This window comes from Stegostoma tigrinum, chromosome 1, assembly GCF_030684315.1.
Source record: "Stegostoma tigrinum isolate sSteTig4 chromosome 1, sSteTig4.hap1, whole genome shotgun sequence".
NCBI lineage: Eukaryota > Metazoa > Chordata > Chondrichthyes > Orectolobiformes > Stegostomatidae > Stegostoma > Stegostoma tigrinum.
Window position 1 is genome coordinate 149,971,757 of NC_081354.1, and position 17,783 is coordinate 149,989,539.

General features: G+C 45.0%; 1 protein-coding gene across 1 annotated transcript in view; it reads left to right on the plus strand.

Moving 5' to 3' along the window:
* The window catches only part of adamts12 (ADAM metallopeptidase with thrombospondin type 1 motif, 12), a 532,086-nt gene that overhangs the window by 324,806 nt on the left and 189,497 nt on the right, over positions 1 to 17,783 (plus strand). The window contains exon 11 of the mRNA XM_059649383.1: positions 6,004 to 6,149. Coding sequence (XP_059505366.1) covers positions 6,004 to 6,149 — 146 coding nt within the window. The remainder of the gene's footprint in view (positions 1 to 6,003; positions 6,150 to 17,783) is intronic.

The following is a 17,783-nucleotide window of genomic DNA, read 5'->3' on the forward strand; positions in this document are numbered from 1 at the left end:
TCTTTTTACTTTCACCAGACTGTTGGCTTCAAGATATACTTGTGCTTTACAATCATAAGAAGAAGCTCGGCAGCTCCAAATACAAATGTTGTATAAATCCCAATGCAGCCAGCAACCATTATCGTGAGACTGTTCTGCATATTGAAAAATGTAGCAGGGATCCTTGTAAATTCTGTGTATCTTCATCCACCCATAACCACACTATGTTCATGATTAATATGTTAAATGTGATTCATGCCTTGCTGTGTGTTTGACCATTCACCCAACATGATTGATTCATAGGGGAGATGGAGTGCCACACAGGAAAATAGAATCGAGGCCACAATGAGATCAGTAATGATTTTCTTTTTGAATTTTGGAGTAGATTTAAGGAGCGAAATAGCCTCCTTTTATATAATTGAGTATAGGGGTTGGGAGGTCATGTTGTTGTTGTACAGGATATTGGTTAGGCCACTTTTGGACTATGCATTCAGTTCCCATCTCCCTGCTACAGTAAAGATGTTGTGAAGTTTGAAAGGTTGCAGAAAAGATTTACAAGGATGCTGCCAGGGTTGGAGGGTTTGAGTTATAGGAAGAGGCTGAATAGGTTGGAGCTATTTCCCCTGGAACATTGGGAGCTAAGGAGTGATCTAATAGAGGTTTATAAAAGCATGAGGAGCATGGATAGAGTGAATAGGCAAAGCCTTTTTCCCAGGGCAGAGGAGACTAAATCAAGAGAGCATAGGTTTAAGGTGAAAGGGATAAGCTATGAAAGAGACATAAATGGCAACATTTTCACGCAGTGTGATGTGTTTATGGAATGAACTGCCACTAGTAGAGGCTGGTACAATTACAACATTTAAAAGGCATGTGGATGGGTGCATGAGTAGAAAGGATTTAGAAGATATAGGCCAAATGCTGGCCAAGTGGACAAGATTAATTTAGGATATTTGGTTGGCATGGATGAGTTGGACTGAAGGGTCTGTTTCTGTGCTGCAAAACTCTATCACTCTTTTCATTTTATAATCTTAATCTCTTGCTGCCCATTTGCTTCATAAGACTTCAAGTAATTTCTCTGTAAAGCTTATAAGTATCATCCTCTTAATTGTTGTTCCTTCTTCTCTTGGCCCATGTTGGGGTATAAAAAACAATTTTCTTACTCAGGAAGCCATTTTTCCACAAGTCAACATGCTTTCTGTAACTGGGGGAGGAGGTGAAGGTTGGGGGGGGGGGTGAATTCATCATCACTCATCAAAATCCCACCTACCACCTGCAAACATACTCATCATTGAGGAGACAATGACGAGGAGCAGCTCAGCAGAGCTGTCCTCACCCAACTTTGGTACTCATTCTTCTAAATTCTAGAATAATATTCTGAGTCATAATAAGGGTCTGTAATCCCATTGAAGTGTTGAGGTTGTTGTATTAGAGATAATGGGAACTGCAGATACTGGAGAATCCAAGATAACAAAGTGTGGAGCTGGATTAACACAGCAGGCCAAGCAGCATCTTAGGAGCACAAAAGCTGACGTTTCGGGCCTAGACCCTTCATCAGAAAATCTTCTACTTTCTCTCCTACTAGTTCTGCTGTTGCACCTTTGATGTAGTTAGGCTTCTGATCACTTGGGATGGGGGATGAGAATAAAATTCCTCTATATTGTGTGTTGCACCCAAAGAAATTATTGCAGTCAATATGATGTGCATCATTTCTTCAATTTTTTCAGCCAGCCCATACTTTAAGGGAAATTATGGGTGCATTTCCTGTGGCCTCTTGTGCATTAAAATTAATGAGTGAGTGGTTGAAGCAAGACTCCCTGGTGATGGCATGAGTTTTAAAAATCACCCCTTATATGCCTACCTTGTCATTTGAATTTTCTTGGCTGCATTTCAAAGAGTAAAACTGCGGATATTTCAATTCAGTTTTGGAAATATTCCATTTTATTTCAGAAAACGTTTAGTACAAGTATCATTTATACATGCTCCTAAATTAAAATCTGACAGCTCCCTACTTTAGTCATAAATGCTTCAACATGTTGGATGTAGTGAAGAATGTTGCTCAGCTTTGGCTGTTGACTGCTTTAAAAAATCATCAGTTGCTACACAACTCATCAATCCTTCAGGAGCTCCAATAATATTTCTGCAGAAAATCAACAGTAAAGTAATGACTTTGTTTTTACACCTTTTACACAACAAAAAAAAACTTTGTTTATCACTAATCATGTTCAATAAAGTAAATCTGTAAATATTTCTAAATAAATGTGACATCTGATGTATCATCATAGAATCCCTACAGTAACAAGCCCTTTGGCCAAGAAGTCCACACTGACCCTTGGAGCATCCAACCCACACTCATCCCCCTGTAACCCACCTAAGCTACACATCCCTGAGCATTATGGGCAATCTGCCTAACTTGCACATCTTTGGGAAGAAACTGGAGCATCCAGAGAGTGGGGAGAATATACAAATTCCACACAGACAGTCACCTGACGGTGGAATTAAACTCAGGTCCCTGGTCTTGTGAGACAACAGTGTGAACCACTGAGCCACCATGCCACCCCAAATGATCTGTTGTGCATGTTCATCGATAGATGTCTAAGCCCCGTATGTTTGACAAAACAGAAACAGGATAGTGTTATGGACCAGACTATTCCCTGCAGATATATCAAACAGTTAGTCCAGACCCTAACTCAAGTGTAACGTAGAGTTAAGAAGGTGTAGAACTGCATGAACGCAGCAGCATCAGAGGAGCAGAAAAGCTGACATTTCGGGTTTGGACCCTTCTTCAGAAATGGGGGAGGAGAGGGGATTCTGCAATAAATAGGGAGAGGGGGAGTGGTGGATAGAAGATGGATAAAGGAGAAGAAAGGTGGAGAGGAGACAGACAGGTCAAGGAGGCGGGGTTGGAGCCAGTGAAGATGAGTGTAAGTGGGGAGTTAGGGTGGGGATAGGTTAGTCCAGGGAGGACGGACAAGGGGGTGTGATGAGGATGGTAGGCAGGAGATGGGGGTGGGGCTTGAGGTGGGAGGACGGACAGTTTAGGGAGGCAGGGACAAGCTGGTCTGGCTTTGGGATGCAGTCAGAGGGGAGGAGATTCTGAAGCTTGTGAAGCCCTACACTCACTTTTACTAGCACCAACCCTGCCTCCTTGATCTGCCTGTCTGCTCTCCACCTATCTGCTCCTTTATCCATCTTCTATCCGCCTCCACCTCTCTCCCTGTTTATTTAAGAATTCCCTTCCCCTCCGCCATTTCTGAAGAAGGGTCTAGACCCGAAACATCCACTTTCCTGCCCCTCTAATGTTGCTTGGCCTGCTGTGTTCATCCAGCTCTACACATTGTTATCTCAGATTCTCTAGCATTCACAGTTCCTACTATCTCTCAAGTGCAACTTGCTGTGTTCCACATGTAAGTTGATTGGTCACACTACTTCGTTTCAAGCAAAATACATTTTATTCTTATCCCCAGTTAAAATACAAATACAAGAAAGAAAAATTGGTATGACTTTAACTCTGTTGGAAAACTTAATAGAATAATAGATTATTGAACTACTAAACAGCAACTGTTCCAATACAATAATATTCGATAAACACACCATTGACAAAGGCAAATTCTATAAAACAGGTTGTCCTACATGCAATTCTGGCAGCAGGAAGAGAACCCAAGCTTTAGCTGTAACAGAGAGAAAGATGTAGCAGCTCCCACAACCGGCTTCAAATTACACCCTTTTCTGTGGGAGCCTGACTCCACCCATTCATGCTGCTTCTATTGTTTTAACTTAAAAAAAACAAGGTCTCACAAGCTGTTTACTTCATTGGCTCGACGGAGACAGCTCTAACCCTATGGCCCAAAATTTCTCTTCAAAGAAAAAGAGTAAAGACACCTCTTAAAGCCTTTAATTTCTTTTAAAATTTGATCTGCAAGAACAAAGTCCAGCACACAAAAATAATTCCACACTTATCCTCAACTCCTCTCTTAGAGACACTGACCTCGGCTGGTGTGAACTTCCACCAGTACCAGTCATTTTTCCCATTCATTGCTCAATTGCCCATTTTAGATGGGGAGTGGGGTTGTCTCTGAATTCAGCTATCAGAGTTGCCTGAGCTGTTTGGTGGGTGGAGGGGAGCATTCAGCTGAACAATCGTAACCTATCACATTGAGAAACGATCCACTGATTTGGGAGCTATCAATCATTTTAGAGTGAACCAAAGACCTTCCAGATATAGAGATAATGGGAACTGCAGATGCTGGAGAATCCGAGATAACAAAGTGTGGAGTTGGATGAACACAGCAGGCCAAGCAGCGTCATGTACTCCTAAGATGCTGTTTGGTCTGCTGTGTTCATCCAGCTCCACACTGTGTTACCTTCTAGATATATTCAGGGCCAGAATCTGAGGTGATTTAAATAATAGTAATCATTGATAATGATTTCCCTCCAGCTCACTGGCTGCCTTATTAACTAAGAGAGCGCTTGATTGATACATACAAGATCCTTGGTGTTGGTTTTGACAGGGTTGATATGAAAAGGATGTTTCCTCTTATGGGAGAATTGAGAACCACGAGTCACTGCTAAACATCAGTTAAAATAGAAATTAGATGTTTTTTTTCCACCCTCAGAAATTCATGAATCCTTGGAATTCTCTTTCTGAAAAGCTGTGGAGTGTTCTTGAATGTTTGAAGGCAGATAGATTCTTATTATTCAGGGGAGTGAAAGATGATCAAAGATAGGCAGGAATGCAGATTTGATGTTGCAAACTGATCAGTCATAACCTTATAGAATGGTGAAGCGTACTGAAAGGACTGAATGGTTGATTCTTCCCCCTAAATCATAAGTCAAATGTAAGAATAGAATCTACAAATGTTCAAGTTAAATATTTTTGGTAGATTTTATTTAATTCATTCACAGAATCTGAGCTTCGCTATCACTTAGTGCTCATTTCTAAATTTTTCAATTCTCTCTTGTTAAAGATGGTAATTGTCTGGTAATTTTGCAGTGTTATTGTTATTGATCACTTAGCAGTCCCAGCTTAAATGTTTTCTGAGTCTTGTTGTATTTTGGATTTAAAAATTGCTTTATTTTTTGAGGCTCTGCTGATGAAAATTGGCTTTAAAGCCTGGTTTCCAGAACCAAATCCAGAAATGTGCAAAGTCAATCAGATAGTAGTTATGCAGTTTAATCATTAATGTCAATACCCAAAGGACCTGGGTTGTTAGTGAAGTGACTACATTGATATTAAATATGGATGTATGGAGGGTTTAGCCTGAATCACCTTGTACATTATCAGTAGTACTCAAGAATCTATAAGCTGTCGCTCAAGGAATACAGAGGGTGGACATCAGCCAGGAGAGTATTAAAATAATCGACATTGGCGGTAACAAAATCAAAACTGTAATTTTCAGAAGTGATGAACACACTTGAGGGACACATGCTGATATTGTCATTGACAATAAAGTTCTTGACTAACTCAGATAAAACCATAATGGGTACACGTCAACATTTCTTGGAGGGAGCAGAGAAATGTAAAACCACAAAACTTGTATCAACTGCCTTTGTATCTTGTATCTCTTCACAAGTGCTGTCACACAGGCATACGCATAAGCACAAAAATGTCACTGACAATAAAATCGAATGCAGGTTCTGATGGAAGCTATTTCCAGCAGGCAATGTTCCAATGTCAGATCCCTTGAATTTTAACAACAACCTGTCAATACTGGTAGCAAGATGTCTGCGATAGTAAATTATTTCATCTTCCGAACTTATAGTGTAAAATGTAACAATGTAGCCTGTTTACATAGATACCAATTGCTTATTTCCATTAGAGGCTGCTGCCTCTCATCATTTGTCTTAAGTTATCACACTGTTGAAAACTACCTCCTGATGGGTGGACTGTACCTGCACTTAATTTCTGGAATCCTTTAGAATCTATGGTCATAATCTAACTCACTGCATGATGCAGTTCTCTGGGATACTGCAGCACAAGCTTTTATCTGACTTTGTTGTAACAAAGCAAATCATTTTATGTTTCAGTGGTGTTTTAATGGTGAGTGTGTGACAGTCGGAAACCGTCCAGAAGCTGTGAATGGAGAGTGGAGCACATGGGGTTCCTGGTCACATTGCACACGTACATGTGGAGCAGGAGTTCAAGCAGCAGAGAGGCATTGTAGCAATCCAGTGTGAGTATGCGATATAATTGGGACACCAAATAATTAACCGTGCATACTATTTCAGTTTTTGAGAGCAAAATGAAAGTTGAGCTGGAGAATGGATTGCACACAAAAAAAAGTTCGCAAATTTGTTTTAGCCCTGATGCTGATGGCCAGCTGGGAGTGTGTTCCAGAAGCCACACACCCTGAGGCTCAGAAAAAAACTAGATTTTGAACACATCCGCAATATGCCTCAAGGGAAGCCAGAAGCAGCTTGCCAGTTTGACAAGGATGAATTTGTGTTCAGTACATCTGTTGGATAGGCTGTACAGTTTGGGGCCGGCGGAAGGGTGTGAAGTTAATTGCGGGCTGCAGCAACTTGGAGTCAAAGCTGCTACCCCTCTCAGCTCCATAAGCTTGACAGGCGATAGTTGCTTCAAGGCCCAGAGACCAGGAAACTGAACGCAACAATCACCAAAATTACTGAAAGATTGTCAAAGAAAGAATGAGGATGGCATTAACATTTTCAAAGCATGTTCATCCTACTAAATATAACTGCAGAATCCAATTGAATAATCTTTGAGAGCAATGTGGCAGTAGGCACATCTCAGGCATCATTAGGGTCCTGGATATACCTTCATGATATTAGTCATTAAAGCTTTTAACTTCCACAGCATGGAAGAATAACACAATGACAACCAATTTCTCTACTGAGTGAGCTACAATAGCCAATAATGAACACATTGATGATTAGGGAGGTCCCAAGGGTCCTGTTGGCAGTTTGTTATAATTGAAAGTTTAACGAGAGTGTTCAGTTAGCCTGAATTTTTAATGTGCTACTTGTTTCAATGCATAATGTTTTGACTATAATTTCACTCCCATAATATGCTGGGTAATTGACCCTTCTGCATGATATCTAAAAAAGCAGTTGTAACAGTGCATGTAGTGTGACTTCTCATATTTTATTTGCACTACGTTGGCTGGAATACCTGTGAGAGTGATTCACCCTCCTTCCTCACCTCTCCAACTCTGTCAAAGGGAACTTGCAAAGGTTGGGTGGGTTTCAGCACACATCCCTCTTCCTGATACCATTTTCCTTGATCAGTCATCTTTGGATGGTAGACTTGCTAGAAGCCAGTACTCGGTTTGCTTTTCCGGTTGGTATGGTCTCTACTCACTTGACCTGTCACCAAATTCACCACATGAGAAGTTGTCAAATTTTGTTCTATGTCTGAGACATTTCTAATTCACTAAGGATGTGCTTATTGACTGTTGCTATGTACTGTAGACACAACTGCTAATTCAAAGCAGGTCAAGGATACAAGGTAATTCTATGGTCATTATTTCATCAGCTAATCTACTCAAGCTCACAGCCTCTACTTTGACTTTTATTTCTGTTAGTACTGCTATGGTGAGATCATCCTTTTGCATGATTAGAGGTCTTTCCCCATTATGTGACTGTTTTCTGATGTAAGACTCACTTCTGGACTTGCTATCAATTCTTGCACTTTCTTACTTCAGGCTCTTTCAGCCCATTCTGCTAGGTCATGTACTTTGCTTCTGAGTCACCAGCCTGAGAATTTAACAAACAATTGACTTGTTTGTAGCTTTTATCTGCATCTTGCAAAAATGATACATCCCTATGAATTAATTAAACACTTCTGAAGTATATGTCACCCAAGAACTCCCACTGGAGAATGACCTGCAGATGAGAACCTCTGCCTTTTAAATGATCAATTATATTACCACAGCCCTCAATCTGTGATATCCTGTTCCTAGGCACCCTTGTAATAAGTTTTCTAAGAGGAGCTGTGATGTTGTGGTGGTGATGTCACTGGACTAAGAGAGTCCTTGCGGGCTAGCAAACCAGATGCCTGTGGTAATACTCTGTGGCCTTGGGTTCAAATCCCACCATGGAGCTGGTGGACATAAATTAAATTGATAAATCTTGAATTAAAACCTTGCCTCATCAATTGTGATCATGAAACCATCATTGTTTCTCATAGTAAACCGTCTGATTCACTAATAACTTTAAGAAAGTAAATCTGCCTCCCCTAGCTGATCCAACCTACTGTGACTCCAGGCCCACAACAATATGACTGATTCTTAAATGCTTGTTCAAACGATGCATCCTGCCATGTTGAAGTTTCACAGGAGGAGGCACTGATGGTGACAGGGACACAGAGTGTAGCCTGGATGGGGCACTTCAACACTCAGTAACATCATTAATGACTGCCCAAGTCCTGAAGGTCATCACTGCTAGACTGGTGTGTGGCAGGTAGTGAGGGAACCAACATGAGGGCAGTATCGACTTGACCTCTTTGACATCAATCTGCATGTTGTAGGTACATCTTTCCCTGATACTGCCATCATACCAGACCGCTATTAGATATAACAATCCCATAGATAGAATCATAGAGTCACAGAGATAAATACAGTATGTAAACAGACTTTTCGGTCCCACTCCTCCATGCCGACCAGTTATCCAAAATTAATCTGGTCCCATATACCTCTAAACCCTTCCTATTCGTGTATCTATCCAAATACCTCTTAACTGTGTAATCTTACCAGCCTCCACCACTCCCTCTGGCAGCTCATTCCGTGCACGTATCATGGTCTGCGTGAAAAAAGTTGCCCCTTCACCTTAAAACTGTGCCCTCTAGTTTCGGGAAAAATCCTTGACTATTCACCCTATCCATGCCCCCAATGATTTTATAAACATCTATGAGGTCACCCTTCAGCCTTTGGTGCTTCAGGGAATATAGCCCTGGCCTATTCAGCCTCTCCCTATATCTCAGACCCTTCAACACTGGCAATATCCCTGTAAATCTTTTCCAAACCCTTTAATTTTAACAATATATTTCCTACAGTAGGGAGACCGGAATTGAATGCAGTATTCCAAAGGTGGCCTAACACATGTCCTGTACAGCAGCAAAATGACCTTTCAACTCCTACACTCAATGCACTGACCAATGAAGGCAAGCGTATCAAACGCCTTCTTCACCACCCTGTCCACCTGCAAATCCACTTTCAAAGAACTTTGAACTTGCATTCCCAGATCACTTTGTTCAGCAGCATTCCTACCATCCCTGGTGGTCTAGTGGTTCGGATTCGGCACTTTCACCCACTGCGGTCTGGGTTCGATTCCCAATCAGGGATCCAGAATTAATTGGGGCAACATAGTGGCTCAGTGGTTAGCACCGCTGATTCACAGACCCAGGGACCTGGGTTTGATTCCACTCTCAGGCAAATGTTTGTGCGGAGTTTGTACGTTCTCACTATGTCTGCATGGGTTTCCTCCCACAGTTCAAATATGCACAGGCTAGGTGGATTGGCTATGCTAAAATTGCCTGTTGTGCTCAGGGATGTGTAAATTAGGTGGGTTACGCAGGATGGATCTAAGTGGGATGCTCTGAGTTTGGTGTACACTTGATGGGCTGAAGGGCCTGTTTCCACACTGTAGGGATTCTGTGATTCATTCCCTAGGACCTTACCCTTCAGATGTCACCCATCTCACAAGATACTGTAATTCTTATCTTATTTTTGCAAGGAAAGAATAACAGCATTCTAAATTTTGTATTCACTTTGTGGGGACATGGCTCATGTCCAAGTGGCCACTTCACTCTTCAGCAGGTTGGAGGGGATGGGCTTAGATTAGTTCACAGATCGGCGCAACATTGAGGGCCGAACGACCTGTTCTGAGCTGTATCGTTCTACATTCTATGTTCTATGCTCAGAGTCTGAGAATACTGAGGAATAATTACAGCCCATCAATTTTCACAAGCTCTCCATTATTTTCTATCACGATGACTTTGTTTTAGTTAAGATGTTGAGTACTATGGAACACTTCAGAGACAAAAACAAGAAGGCAGATTACTGCCTGAATGGCTGTAAATTGGAAGAGGGGAGTGTGCAGTGGGACCTGGGTGTGCTTGTGCACCAGTCACTGAAGGTAAACATACAGGTACAGAACATGGTAAAGAAGGAAAATGGTATGTTGGCTTTCATTGCGAGAGGTTTTGAGCACAGGAGCAGGGGTGTGTTGTTGCAGTTATGCAGGGCCTTGGTGAAGCCAGACCTGGAATATTGTGTGCAGTTTTCGTCTGCATTTCTGGGGAAGGATGCTCTTGCTCTTGAGGGAGTGCAGCGAAAGTTCACCAGGCTGATTCCGGGGATGGTGGGACTGACGTATGAGGAGAGATTGATGAGGTTAGGATTGTTTTTGGTGGAGTTCAGACAAATGGGAGGGGGGGATCTCTAGAGACTTATAAATTCAAACAGGACCAGACTGTGTAGATGCAGAGAGGACATTCCCGATGGTGGGTTTATCTAGAACTTGGAGTCACAGTATGAGGATTCAGTGTCGGCCATTTAGGACAGAGATGAGGAAACATTTCTTCACCCAAAGAGTGCTGAGCATGTGGAATTCATTTCCGTAGTTGATGCCAAAACATTAATTGTCTTCAAGAGGTGACTAGATATATCACTTGGGGTAAATGGGATCAAGGATTATGTGGAGAAAGCTGAATTAGGCTGTGGAGTTGTATGGTCAGCCATAGAAACCCTAAAGTGTGGAAATAGGCCATTCATCCCAACAAGTCTACACCACCCCTTCAAGGAGTACCCTGCTTTGACCCATTCTCCTACAATTCTCATGTCCAGTCTACACATCCTTGGACTGTATGGGCAATTTAACATAAGTATCCCACCTGAGCTGCTCATTTTGGACTCTGAGAGGAAACCATAGCACCCAGCAGTAATCCACACAGACTAAGGGAGAACATGCAAACGCCACACACACAGTTGCCCGTGGGCAGGATGGAACCCCAGATCCTGGTGCTGTGAGGCAGCAGTGCTAGCCACTGAGCTAGCGTGCCACCCACGATTATGGGGAATGGCGGCATAGGCTGAAAGGGCTGTGTGGCTTCCTCCTGCTCCTATCTTCTCTGTTTCTGTATATCTAGTAGTGAGGGAGAGGAATTGGATCAATTTTACAAACTTTTATGCGATTTTATAACACAGATAAGCAGTACAAATGCATAACTCCTATCTAACCAGTATAGTTCCAATCTGTTTCTAGAATCTCCATATCATGTCTCCCAACCTGTCTATAACTAAATGCGATTAATATGCAATTGCCATGGTCGGGCAGCAGCACAGGGGAAAGATGAATGCTGCCCCATCCTGAGAGAGAACTAAAGGTTTGTGCTGTATGGGAACCACTGCCATTCCCAAGCTAGTGTGATAACATTTCTCATAACCTGTTGGAGAACAGATTACTGGACTTCAATGTCTTTGAAAGCTGGTAACACCATGTGGCTGCAAACTGAGATTGCACAGAAATATTCTGAGAGCTTGCAATGAGAAATTCCAAGCAGCAAGCTGATTCCTTCTGAACTGAGGATGAGCTTCTCAGCAGTAATCAGATGGCAAAACCAAACATCAGATGTCACGTTCCGAATGGATACGGAAGGATAGTTGGATAGGGACAAAATTCTGCACTGAAAATGATGCACTCCAAACCCTGAGCAAAACTTTGTACTAAGATATGATTTGATTCCTTCATAAATCTTCACATTGAGCGCAGGCCTTCTGATAGAATTCCCAACTTGCCAATTATTTAACAATACATTGTCACCAGAGTTCTTGTGTAGTTTGCCTCTTAGAGGGTTCATTGGAGTTCTCTATCGCAGATCTTGTGAGCAACCTCATCCTCCAGCAAGCTGGAACCTGTGCTCCTCTTATCCCGTGGCCTAACTGGTGGTGCGGATGAAATTCTAAACCAAAATTCATTGTGCGTTAAATGGAATTGCAGCTCTAATTCTATATGTGTAAAATAATATTCCATTGCAGAATTTTTAGAAACATTGAATTGCTCTATCACTGAGACCAACATCACAGGAAATTTGTTAATTCAACAAATGTGCATGGATTTATTTCTCCTTAAACACTAATTTAGTCACTTGGTAGTACAGAATGTCAAGATAATAAAATGTGAGGCTGGATGAACACAGCAGGCCAAGCAGCATCTCAGGAGCACAAATGCTGACGTTTCGGGCCTAGACCCTTCATCAGAGAGGGGGATGGGGAGAGGGAACTGGAATAAATAGGGAGAGAGGGGGAGGCGGACCGAAGATGGAGAGTAAAGAAGATAGGTGGAGAGAGTGTAGGTGGGGAGGTAGGGAGGGGATAGGTCAGTCCAGGGAAGACGGACAGGTCAAGGAGGTGGGATGAGGTTAGTAGGTAGCTGGGGGTGCGGCGTGGGGTGGGAGGAAGGGATGGGTGAGAGGAAGAACCGGTTAGGGAGGCAGAGACAGGTTGGACTGGTTTTGGGATGCAGTGGGTGGGGGGGAAGAGCTGGGCTGGTTGTGTGGTGCAGTGGGGGGAGGGGACGAACTGAGCTGGTTTAGGGATGCAGTAGGGGAAGGGGAGATTTTGAAACTGGTGAAGTCCACATTGATACCATATGGCTGCAGGGTTCCCAGGCGGAATATGAGTTGCTGTTCCTGCAACCTTCGGGTGGCGTCATTGTGGCAGTGCAGGAGGCCCATGATGGACATGTCATCTAGAGAATGGGAGGGGAAGTGGAAATGGTTTGCGACTGGGAGGTGCAGTTGTTTTTTGCGAACTGAGCGGAGGTGTTCTGCAAAGCGGTCCCCAAGCCTCGGCTTGGTTTCCCCAATGTAGAGGAAGCCACACCGGGTACAGTGGATGCAGTATACCACATTGGCAGATGTGCAGGTGAACCTCTGCTTAATGTGGAATGTCATCTTGGGGCCTGGGATAGGGGTGAGGGAGGAGGTGTGGGGGCAAGTGTAGCATTTCCTGCGGTTGCAGGGGAAGGTGCCGGGTGTGGTGGGGTTGGAGGGCAGTGTGGAGCGAACAAGGGAGTCACGGAGAGAGTGGTCTCTCCGGAAAGCAGACAGGGGAGGGGATGGAAAAATGTCTTGGGCGGTGGGGTCGGATTGTAAATGGCGGAAGTGTTGGTGGATAATGCGTTGTATCCGGAGGTTGGTAGGGTGGTGTGTGAGAACGAGGGGGATCCTCTTGGGGCGGTTGTGGCGGGGGCGGGGTGTGAGGGATGTGTTGCGGGAAATACGGGAGACGCGGTCAAGGGCGTTCTCGATCACTGTGGTGGGAAAGTTGCGGTCCTTAAAGAACTTGGACATCTGGGATGTGCGGGAGTGGAATGTCTTATCGTGGGAGCAGATGCGGCGGAGGCGGAGGAATTGGGAATAGGGGATGGAATTTTTGCAGGAGGGTGGGTGGGAGGAGGTGTATTCTAGGTAGCTGTGGGAGTCGGTGGGCTTGAAATGGACATCAGTTACAAGCTGGTTGCCTGAGATGGAGACTGAGAGGTCCAGGAAGGTGAGGGATGTGCTGGAGATGGCCCAGGTGAACTTGCGGTTGGGGTGGAAGGTGTTGGTGAAGTGGATGAACTGTTCGAGCTCCTCTGGGTTGCAAGAGGCGGCGCTGATACAGTCATCAATGTACCGGAGGAAGAAGTGGGGTTTGGGGCCTGTGTAGGTGCGGAAGAGGGACTGTTCCACGTAACCTACAAAGAGGCAGGCATAGCTGGGGCCCATGCGGGTGCCCATGGCCACCCCCTTAGTCTGTAGGAAGTGGGAGGAGTCAAAGAGAAGTTGTTGAGTGTGAGGACGAGTTCAGCTAGGCGGATGAGAGTGTCGGTGGAGGGGCACTGGTCGGGCCTGCGGGACAGGAAGAAGCGGAGGGCCTTGAGGCGATCTCCATGCGGAATGCAGGTGTACAGGGACTGGACGTCCATGGTGAATATGAGGTGTTGGGGGCCAGGGAATTAGAAGTCCTGGAGGAGGTGGAGGGCGTGGGTGGTGTCACGGACGTAGGTGGGGAGTTCCTGGACCAAAGGGGAGAAAATGGAGTCCAGATAGGTGGAGATGAGTTTGGTGGGGCAGGAGCAGGCTGAGACAATGGGTCGACCAGGGCAGGCAGGTTTGTGGATTTTGGGAAGGAGATAGAAACGGGCCGTGCGGGGTTGGGGAACAATGAGGTTGGAGGCTGTGGGTGGGAGGTCCCCTGAGGTGATGAGGTCGTGAATGGTGTTGGAGATGATGGTTTGGTGCTCGGGTGTGGGGTCATGATCGAGGAGGCGGTAGGAGGTGGTGTCGGAGAGTTGGCGTCTGGCCTCGGCGATGTAGAGGTCAGTGCGCCATACTACCACTGCGCCACCCTTGTCTGCGGGTTTGATGGTGAGGTTGGGGTGGGAGCGGAGGGCTGCCCGTTCTGTGGGGGAGAGGTTGGAGTGGGTGAGAGGGGTGGAGAGGTTGAGGTGGTTAATGTCTCGACGGCAGTTGGAGATGAAGAGGTCGAGGGAGGGTAGGAGGCCTGGGGGTGGTGTCCAGGAGGAGGACTTGTGTTGGAAGCGGGTGAAGGGGTCAGTGGAAGGAGGGTTTCGTTCCCGGTTGAAGAAGTAGGCATGGAGGCGAAGACGGCGGAAAAACTGCTCTATGTCCAACCGTGACTGGTATTCGTTGATGTGTGGTTGTAGGGGGACAAAGGTGAGCCCCTTACTAAGGACTGACCGTTCGTCCTCAGTCAGTGGGAGGTCTGGGGGGATGGTGAAGAAGCGGCAGGTTCACCTGCACATCTGCCAATGTGGTATACTGCATCCACTGTACCCGGTGCGGCTTCCTGTACATTGGGGAAACCAAGCGGAGGCTTGGGGACCGCTTTGCAGAACACCTCCGCTCAGTTCGCAACAAACAACTGCACCTCCAGTCGCAAACCATTTCCACTCCCCCTCCCATTCTCTAGATGACATGTCCACCATGGGCCTCCTGCACTGCCACAATGATGTCACCCGAAGGTTGCAGGAACAGCAACTCATATTCCGCCTGGGAACCCTGCAGCCATATGGTATCAATGTGGACTTCACCAGTTTCAAAATCTCCCCTTCCCCTACTGCATTCCTAAACCAGCCCAGTTCGTCCCCTCCCCCCACTGCACCACACAACCAGCCCAGCTCTTCCCCCCCACCCACTGCATCCCAAAACCAGTCCAACCTGTCTCTGCCTCCCTAACCTGTTCTTCCTCTTACCCATCCCTTCCTCCCACCCCAAGCCGCACCCCCATCTACCTACTAACCTCATCCCACCTCCTTGACCTGTCCGTCTTCCCTGGACTGACCTATCCCCTCCCTACCTCCCCACCTACACTCTCTCCACCTATCTCTTTACTCTCCATCTTCGGTCCGCCTCCCCCTCTCTCCCTATTTATTCCAGTTCCTTCTCCCCATCCCCCTCTCTGATGAAGGGTGTAGGCCCGAAACGTCAGCTTTTGTGCTCCTGAGATGCTGCTTGGCCTGCTGTGTTCATCCAGCCTCACATTTTATTATCTTGGAATTCTCCAGCATCTGCAGTTCCCATTATCTCTAGTACAGAATGTCAGTATTGCTTTTAAAAAAAAGGCTCATTTTTGTTGAAGGTAACATAGTTGTAGAGCTGGAGGAACATAGCAGGCCAGGCAGCATCAGAGGAGTAGGAAAGCTGATGTTTCAGATCAGAACCCTTCTTCAGAAAATTGGCAGCTCTTACTGACCCATTTTGTTGAATTTTTTTTATCTTGAGCTCATTAGGAAAATTCATAAGAATTACTGATGTAACAGGAACAACATTTCAATACAAATGAAAAGAGGAAGCTGATAATAATCAAGTGGACCCAGATTAATGGTGACATTGCCATGTACAGTGAACCAATTAGATGATGAGATGACGGATAACTGCCAAGTTTTATTTAAGTTTCAAATCAGGCATTGACTTGATTGGACAAGGCATTGTACTGACAAATAAACCATAAAATAGCTATAGCCGGTGTTTGTTCTTTTGATACAGTATGTCGATATATGTTCTTTCTATTTTCAAAAAAATCAACCATTGTACTTTAATATGTCTAGCTTCAGGGCAGGTACGTGCCCCGTCTGTAAGCCAAACTGGTAATCTTAAACTGGTTTCCCACTTAATTCTTAACACACATTGGATATTTAGCAAATATTGTTCAACAGCAAAATGATATTTAATGTTTAGAACTGTGTTTTGAGTTTTCCAAGCATGGTGTAGTTGAGTCTGATCAGTACCTTACTTGTTGCAAACAGATAAAAGGAACATGCATTTTGATTTGATCCACTAGTTTTGGGAGTATGTATGAGGAATTTTGCACTCCAAAGTGCACTCATAAATGTCAGTTATATCTCTCCTCTTTACAGCTGACAGACAGTTTAACAGTATCATAAATGAAAATGATTTATTAAAGAGGTGACTTGATTCAGTGGTTGCATGGTGAGCAATGAAGCAGAGTTGGTTGAAGGTTCTATCAAGAATCTGAGTACTTATATTTGTTGGACGTCCATTGAATGCATCATTTTACTAGACTGGTTATCCAGAGGCTTGTACTAATGATTAGGAGAAAGGAGTTCAAATCCTAGCACCAAGATGACATTCCACATCAAGCAGAGGTTCACCTGCACATCTGCCAATGTGGTATACTGCATCCACTGTACCCGGTGTGGCTTCCTCTACATTGGGGAAACCAAGCGGAGGCTTGGGGACCGCTTTGCAGAACACCTCCGCTCAGTTCGCAACAAACAACTGCACCTCCCAGTCGCAAACCATTTCCACTCCCCCTCCCATTCTCTTGATGACATGTCCATCATGGGCCTCCTGCACTGCCACAATGATGCCACCCGAAGGTTGCAGGAACAGCAACTCATATTCCGCCTGGGAACCCTGCAGCCATATGGTATCAATGTGGACTTCACCAGTTTCAAAATCTCCCCTTCCCCAACTGCATCCCTAAACCAGCCCAGTTCGTCCCCTCCCCCCACTGCACCACACAACCAGCCCAGCTCCTCCACTCCACCCACTGCATCCCAAAACCAGTCCAACTTGTCTCCGCCTCCCTAACCTGTTCTTCCTCTCACCCATCCCTTCCTCCCACCCCAAGCCGCACCCCCCGCTACCTACTAACCTCATCCCACCTCCTTGACCTGTCCGTCTTCCCTGGACTGACCTATCCCCTCCCTACCTCCCCACCTACACTCTCTCCACCTATCTTCTTTACTCTCCATCTTCGGTCCGCCTCCCCCTCTCTCCCTATTTATTCCAGTTCCCTCCCCCCATCCCCCTCTCTGATGAAGGGTCTAGGCCCGAAACGTCAGCTTTTGTGCTCCTGAGATGCTGCTTGGCCTGCTGTGTTCATCCAGCCTCACATTTTATTATCTTGGAATTCTCCAGCATCTGCAGTTCCCATTATCTCAAATCCTAGCACAGCAGCTAGTGATAATAATGTGTGGAGCTGGATGAACACAGCAGGCCAAGCAGCATCTTAGCTTTTGTGCTCCGAAGATGCTGCTTGGCCTGCTGTGTTCATCCAGCTCCCCACTTTATTATCTCGGATTCTCCAGCATCTGCCGTTCCCATTATCTCTGAGCAGCTAGTGACTTTGATCAAAAAATAAAAAACTAGTGTTCTGAAAGTGTAGATGAATGAAAAAGAAAATTTGAATCCCAAAGTCAAGAAAAAGTCTTGCATTTTTTTCCCTGAAACTTTAGATGGCTACTTTGGAATCTAGCTAATGAACTACAATGGGGGCAATGGAAGAATACTTCCCAAAATAAAGTACAGTGCTGGT